Source organism: Aquarana catesbeiana, linkage group LG09 (assembly GCF_042186555.1).
Source record: "Aquarana catesbeiana isolate 2022-GZ linkage group LG09, ASM4218655v1, whole genome shotgun sequence".
Taxonomy (NCBI): Eukaryota; Metazoa; Chordata; class Amphibia; order Anura; family Ranidae; genus Aquarana; species Aquarana catesbeiana.
This window is the reverse complement of record NC_133332.1, coordinates 28,158,728-28,165,911: the sequence shown is the minus strand read 5'-3', so window position 1 is coordinate 28,165,911 and position 7,184 is coordinate 28,158,728. Positions and strand designations below refer to the sequence as shown.

Genomic DNA, 7,184 nt, shown 5'->3' with positions numbered 1-7,184 from the left:
CTGCAAGGTAACCCCCTCGGGGAAGCGCTTTTCCAAGGGGGTTATCAGATGTGGGTAGGAGCCGGCGGGGACCCAGAAGACGAGGTTCGGGGCCACTCTGTGCAAAACGAGCTGCACAGTGGAGGTAAGTAGGATATGTATGTTGTTGCTTTTTTATTTTTTTAATTTTACCTTTATAATCACTTTAAATTTGTCATTTTTTTTTTTTTGGGCTGTGTCTTTAGCACAAGAAGGTCAGTGTACTCCACACTTTTTTTTTTTTTTTTTATTAGCTACAAGACATTAATCTTCAAAGTGGAGGCTGCAAGCACCTGGGAGCCCTTTTAAACTCCTAGACTTGTGTTTCCTGCAGGTGGACAAATCCATCTCTCATGTGAAACGTACTTGAAGATTTTAGGAAAAGGAGCAATCGGTAATAACTAGGTTTTTTCTTTTTGTTTACAAGGATACCTCCCTGTAAAGCCAGACATCATACATAGGATTGAGAAGGAGAAGAGCCATGGATATCCGGGGCTGATAGTTCCAGAACTAGACGGAGGTTCCTCGGTGCCCCTTCAGGTGATTACATGACGACCAGAGTAACATTCAAATGTCCTATATTGTGTCCGAGGGTTACCCTTAATAAATGATGCAGGTTATCTGAATAAACCCTCCTGTACCAGGCTGGCCCCGGTACCGTGTGATCGCTGTGATTGGTCACATGTCAATAGTACACAATAGGGGAGGTTTACTAAAACTGGAGATTGCAAATCTGGTTCAGCTCTGCACAGAAAGCAATCCGCTTTCAGGTTTTCTTGTCCAAGCTTAATGAACAAGCTGAAGTTAGAAGCTGATTGGCTACCATGCACAACTGCCCCAGATTCTGAGTGCTCCAGTTTTAATAAATCTACCCCTATGGCTTTCATTCATAGCCATTCATTGGGTACTATTGTGATCAGTCGCAGTGATCACATGGTACAAGGTCCAATCACAGCAGACCTGTACCACTTGATAGCTGTGGACAATCACAGCTATCACAATAGTACACAACGGCACATGAATGGATGCCAAAAATGATTGTTTATAACAATTATGAGATTTACACTGTAATGAGCAATCATTGTTAAAAATAAATAAAATCCAGATCCCCAGAGCAGTTCATTGTTACTATGGTGACACACTGTACTGCTTCGGTCACAGTATGTTGCGTAAATTATAAAGTTTTTCTTTTTTTATTTTAAGCGTATGGTCACCAGTCAGTGTCCCTTGTCACCGCCATATGATGTCGCTGTACTGCTCTGGTGACAGTATGTAAAAGAAAAAACAAAATTGTTTAATTTCTTCATTTTCCAAAAACTGTGAAAACAAAATTGTCAACTTCAAAAAAAACTCGCCATGCTTCATACTAATTACCTACTTTCCAAAAAGGGGTAATTTGGGGGATATTTGTACTGTCTTGGCATTTTAGGTCCTCAAGAAATGAGAGAGGCCGTCAGTATATCAGGACTGATCAATTTTCAGATATTCAATAGCTAATTAGAGAGTCATTTTTACCAAAGAAATGTAGCACAATAGAGTTTGGCCTAAATATATGAAAGATTATTTATTTGCAAACTTTATAACAGAAATGAAGAAAAACATTGTTTTTTTTTCCCAAAGTTTTGGTATTTTTTTCATTTATATGGCAAAAAAAAAAAGCGGTGGTTAAATACCAGCAAAAGAAAGCTCTATCTGATAAAAATGTAATTTGGGTACAGTGTTGCATGACTGATTAATTATCATTCAAAGTGCGACAGCGCTGAAAATTGGCCTGGGCAGGAAGGAGGTGAAGGAGTTAAAGCGGAGTTGTTCCACCCAAAAGTGGAACTCTCACTTAAACGCCTTCTCCTCCTCTCCGGTGCCACATTTGGCCCCCCTCCTCCTTCCCCAGCTGCCGAGCCTATTAGAAAGCGCAGCGCGCTTCGCGCATGTGCAGTAGGGAACCAGCAGTGAAACCAAAAGGCTTCACTTCCTGGTTCTGTTACCAGGAATGGCTGCGGCAGCACCCGGGAGTCGATCTGAAGATCGGCTGAGGGTTCTGACGCCGCAGGCTCCCTGGACAGGTAAGTGTCCATATATTAAAAGCCAGCAGCTGCAGTATTTGTAGCTGCTGACTTTTACATTTTATTTTTTTTTTTGGGCTGGACCACTTGCCGCCCGCCCACCGTCAAATGACAGCGGGACGGTGCGGCTCTCATTCTGGGTGGACGTCATATGACGGCGCACCCGAGCGGCCGCTTCTGCTTGCCCGCAGGGCGCGCAGAGCGGTGGTCACGCCTTGTCCTAGCAACCCTGATCTCTGTAAAGAGCCGCTGATGCTGTTCTTTAATCATGTGATTGGCTGTGTCAAATCACAGCCAGTCACATATAAACAAGGAAGTGAAGGTAATCGGCCCTCCTCGTCTCACACTGACAGTGTGTGGCGAGGAGAGCCGATCGGTGGCATTTCCTCGCAGGGGACAGTGAGAGATGTAATTAGGGCACTGATGATCAGTGCCCTGATTACATTAGAGCGCCACCAGTGCCAGCAATCAATGCCTACCAGTGCCAACAATCGGTGCCCACCACAGCCAGAAATCAGTGCCATTAGTAATGCCAGTCAGTGTTGCCCTTCAGTGCCACCCATCCGTGCCGCTTATCCATGCCGTTTATAGTGCCACCTATCAATGCCCATAAGTGCAGAATTTTTGTGCCTCATCAGTGCCACCTAATCCGTGCTCATAAGTGCCACTTCATCAGCGTCCATCAGTGCAGCCTCATAAGCGACATCAGTGAAGGAGAAAAATGACTTATTTACAAAATTTACTAACAGAAACTAAGAAAAACCTTTTTTTTTTTTTTTTTTTACATTTTCTGTCTTTATTTTTTTATTAAAAAAAATCCCAGCAGTGATTAAAAATACCACCAAAAGAAAGCTCTATTTGTGTGAAGAAAATTATAAAAAAATATTTGGGTACAGTGTTGCATGACCGCGCGATTGTTATTCAAAGTGTGACAGAGCTGAAAAAGGGCCTGGGCAGGAAAGGGGGGAGTGCCCGGTAGATAAGTGGTTAAGGATGAAGGATTTCTCTTCATTGTGCAGCAATTTATAACGTACTTGGGCCCCTTAGATACACTAAACATTTACCACAAAGGTGAATTAATTATGTTTAACTTAAAGTATTTGTAAAGGCAGAAGGTTTTTTTTTTTTTTTTTTTTTTATCTTCATGCATTTATTACATTAAGATAAAGGACCTTCTGTGTGCAGCAACCCTCTAATACATACCTGAGCCCCATCTAGATCCAGCGCTGTTGTAGGAGTGTCTCGGCTGTCCAGGACTCCCCTCCTCATTGGCTGGGACAGCAGTGCAACGCCGTTGGCTCCCAGTGAGTCAGTCAGCCAATGAGGAGAGAAAGGGGGCGGGGCCGGACCACAGGGAGCTGTGGCTCGGCTCAGGTGCCCCCATAGCAAGCTGCTTGCTGTGGGGGCACTCAACAGGAGGGAGGGGTCAGGATCACAGAAGAGGGAGCTGAGAAGAGGAGGATCAGGGCTGCTCTGTGCAAAACCGCTAAACAGAGCAGGCATGTAACATGTTTGTTATTTTTAACTAAAAAAAAAAAATATGAGACTTCAGTATCACTTTAATATTGTGCACACAATATAACTTTTTTTTTTTTTTTGCAGATTCTGAGCAATGTGTAACACCACAGCACAATATAACAGCACAGCGAGGTCCTCACACCGCAGATCCTATAGACCTCCAGACCTCTGACACCAAGGAGCAGACACTTTCTCACTTGGAAAATGAAAAGCTGTTTTGTGACAAGTCAGTTCCTAAGGAACATCCTAAACCTTGCCAAGTATCCAAGCCTTTCCTGTGCCATAAATGTGGGAAGGGTTTTAGTAGCAGAGCACATCTTATCCGTCATCAGATCACTCACATTGACAGAAAGCCGTTTGTTTGCTCGGACTGCGGCAAATGTTTTGCTCGGTACCCGACGTTCTTACTGCACAGGAGGGATCACAAGGACGAGGTGCCGTTTTCCTGTTCTGACTGCGGGATGGTTTTCAGCCAGAACGCCGACCTTTGTAAACACGTCCAAACCCACACAGAACAGAAGCCGTTTTCTTGCAATGTGTGCGGTAAATGCTTTAGCGCAAGCTCCATCCTCATTAAACATTATAGGATCCACACCGGTGATCGACCGTTTGCCTGTCCTGTGTGCGGGAAGTGTTTTAGGCAGAAAAACCATCTGGACAAACACAAAGTCGTTCATTCGGAGGAGAAGTGTTACTTCTGTTGGGAGTGCTCGGCGTCTTTCCCATCTGCGGACGACCTCGCTAGTCATAAACGGACCCATTCGTACAATAAGCCCTTTTCCTGTTCTGAGTGCGGGAAACTGTTCAGGTGGAGGTCGTCGCTCTTGGAACATGCTAAAATCCACACTAAAGAGAAAACCTTTGCGTGTACGGAATGCCCGAAAGCTTTTAACTGGAAGTCGTCATTGGTGGAACACCTGAGGGTCCACTCTACTGATAATCTGCTTTCTTGCCCCGAGTGCGGGAAGGGTTTTTATAAACGGGGCAACCTAGAGCAACATCGGAGTATTCACACCGGGGAAAAACCCTTTGCGTGTTCTGACTGCGACAAACGCTTCTCACGCAGGAGGAACCTGAAAAGGCATCAGGCACTTCATAAAGCAAAGGCAGCTTTTCCATGCTCTGAGTGCGGGAAGTGTTTTCACTTGGAGGCCGCTCTTGCGCAACATCGGATGAAAGGGTGTCTAAACGGAGACTCTGGCAAAGTGTTTAAATACAATTCGGAACTCTGTAAAGACTTGCAGGTTCATTCTGGAGAACGGCCGTATCCAAGGCACGAAGCCCTTCATAACACACAGGCTGCATTTCCATGCACAGAGTGCGGGAAGTGTTTTAGTAGCATGTCCATATTGTCTGAGCACCAGCAGACCCACACAGAAGTCAAGCCTTACTTGTGTGCTGAATGCGGCCAATGCTTCTCTGAGGAGGCCACCCTTGTGCAACATCGGAAAGTCCATGAGAAGAAAGGATGTCCAAATGGAGACTCTGGGAAAATGTTTACATACAATTCAGAATTCAGTAAAGACTTGCAGGTTCATTCCGAAGGGCGTCCGTATCCTTGCCCCGAGTGCGGGAAGTGTTTTAGTAGCATGTCCACATTGTCTGAGCACCAGCAGACCCACACAGAAGTCAAGCCTCACTTGTGCGCTGAATGTGGTGAATGCTTCTCCGATCAAAATGCTCTTGCTACCCACCAAAGAACCCACACCGGGGAAAAACCCTTTGCCTGTTCTACCTGCGGAAAAATATTTAGCCAGAAGGTCCATGCGGTAAACCATCAATGCGCCCACAGCAAGGACTCCGAGCTTTCCACAGAGTCCTCTTACCAGGACTGCGGGAAGAATTTCTTGACGGATCCCGAGCTGACCCCCCACCACCATGGTGAGACCAAATCATTTTCCTGTTCAGATTGTGGCAAATGTTTTTCCAGGGAGTACAATCTAAAGCAGCACGAGAAAACGCACCAGAGTGGGAAACCGTTCACCTGCACTGAATGCGGCAAAAGCTTTATCAATAACGCCCACCTCGCACGGCACCGGGCCACTCATCTTGAGAGGAAGCCGTTCATCTGTTCCGAGTGCGGGAAGAGCTTTGTGCAGTACTCCACGCTCACACAGCATGAAAAAATTCACAAAGGGGCCAGTCCTTTTAAATGCTCGGAGTGCGGGAAAGGTTTTATGCAGAAGGCTGACCTTGCCAGACACAACAGAACTCACTCTGGGGAGAAACCTTTTTCCTGTTCGGAATGCGGCAAAAGTTTTAGCGTCCGTTCGGTGCTCGTAAAACACGAGCGCATCCATTCCGGGGAGAAGCCGTATTCTTGCTCAGAGTGCGGGAAAGGTTTTACGCAGAAGCCGCACCTCGATAAGCACAAGAAGGTGCACAATGGGCAACGGCCGTTTGTTTGCTTGGAGTGTGGGCAAGGCTACGAAACCAGCGCAGGCCTAGCGAGGCACAAGGCCACCCACGAAGGGAACAAACCTTTTTCGTGCTCAGAATGTGGGAAGGGCTTCAACTGGAAGGCGTCTCTTGTGGAACACATGAGGCTTCATACAGGAGATAAACCTTTCTCGTGTTCTGACTGTGGGGTTAGTTTTCCCAAGAAGGCTATGCTGGTAAAACACCAAAAAACTCACACCGGTGATCTACACGTTCACAAGAGCTCAGATCTTCCCAAAGAGAAAAATGGTGAACAAGATGTGGATGGCGTGTCTGCAAATGCTGGAAGTGATGCCGGCTTTAACATCATCACCGTAAAACTGGAGGGTGAAGAGGAATGTGAGGGATCAGACTTTAATTATGTGCCTCTGTAGACTTCTTTTTACAGCGCCTTTTCTGTGAATGCCCAACAGCCCATAAAAAATAAATATTGTATTAGGAAATCGCCTTTATTCACTCTTTCCTGTTTCCAGACCTGAAATGTCTCAAAGTCTTCTCATTTTTACAGATTTTGTTTTTTTTTTTATGTCTTTAATACCAACTTGTAATACTGTATTTACTATCGGGCCATTTTTCTGTTTTCAGTGCTTTGATTTTTATATATATATATATATATATATATATATATATATATATATATATATATATATATATATATATATATATATATATATATATTTTCTGCTGTGAATGTACAATGTATATGTAAAGTGCTGCATAAATTAACGGCGCTATATAACTGTCTGAAATGAAATATAGATATTTTATATTTATCTAATATATATATTTATTTCAGGTACTTATATAGTGCTGTCAATTTATGCAGCACTTTACATGTACATTCACAGTAGTCCCTATCCTCAAGGAACCTAAGGTCCCTAACATTGAGGACAGGAGATTATATATATATATATATATATATATATATATATATGTGTATAATTATATACACACTCGCACTTACCAAAAGTATTGTGACACCTAACTTTACATGCACATGAACTTTAATGGCATCCCAGTCTAAAGCCCCGTACACACGATCAGATTTTTGGGTGACCGTTCGTCCATTTTTTGTTGCATGCTAGTCTGATGTCGAAAGTGAAGAGGTTACTCACCATACGAAAATTCTCGTACGACAGAATACAA

General features: G+C 44.2%; 1 protein-coding gene across 1 annotated transcript in view; it reads left to right on the top strand.

Moving 5' to 3' along the window:
* Positions 1–6,593, top strand: part of LOC141107447 (uncharacterized) — a 15,330-nt gene extending 8,737 nt beyond the window's left edge. Inside the window, 3 exon segments of the mRNA XM_073598169.1 lie at positions 446–484; positions 487–558; positions 3,684–6,593. Of these exon segments, the coding sequence (XP_073454270.1) occupies positions 446–484; positions 487–558; positions 3,684–6,412 (2,840 nt within the window). The 3' untranslated portion in view covers positions 6,413–6,593.
* The last annotated feature ends 591 nt before the right edge of the window (positions 6,594–7,184 follow it).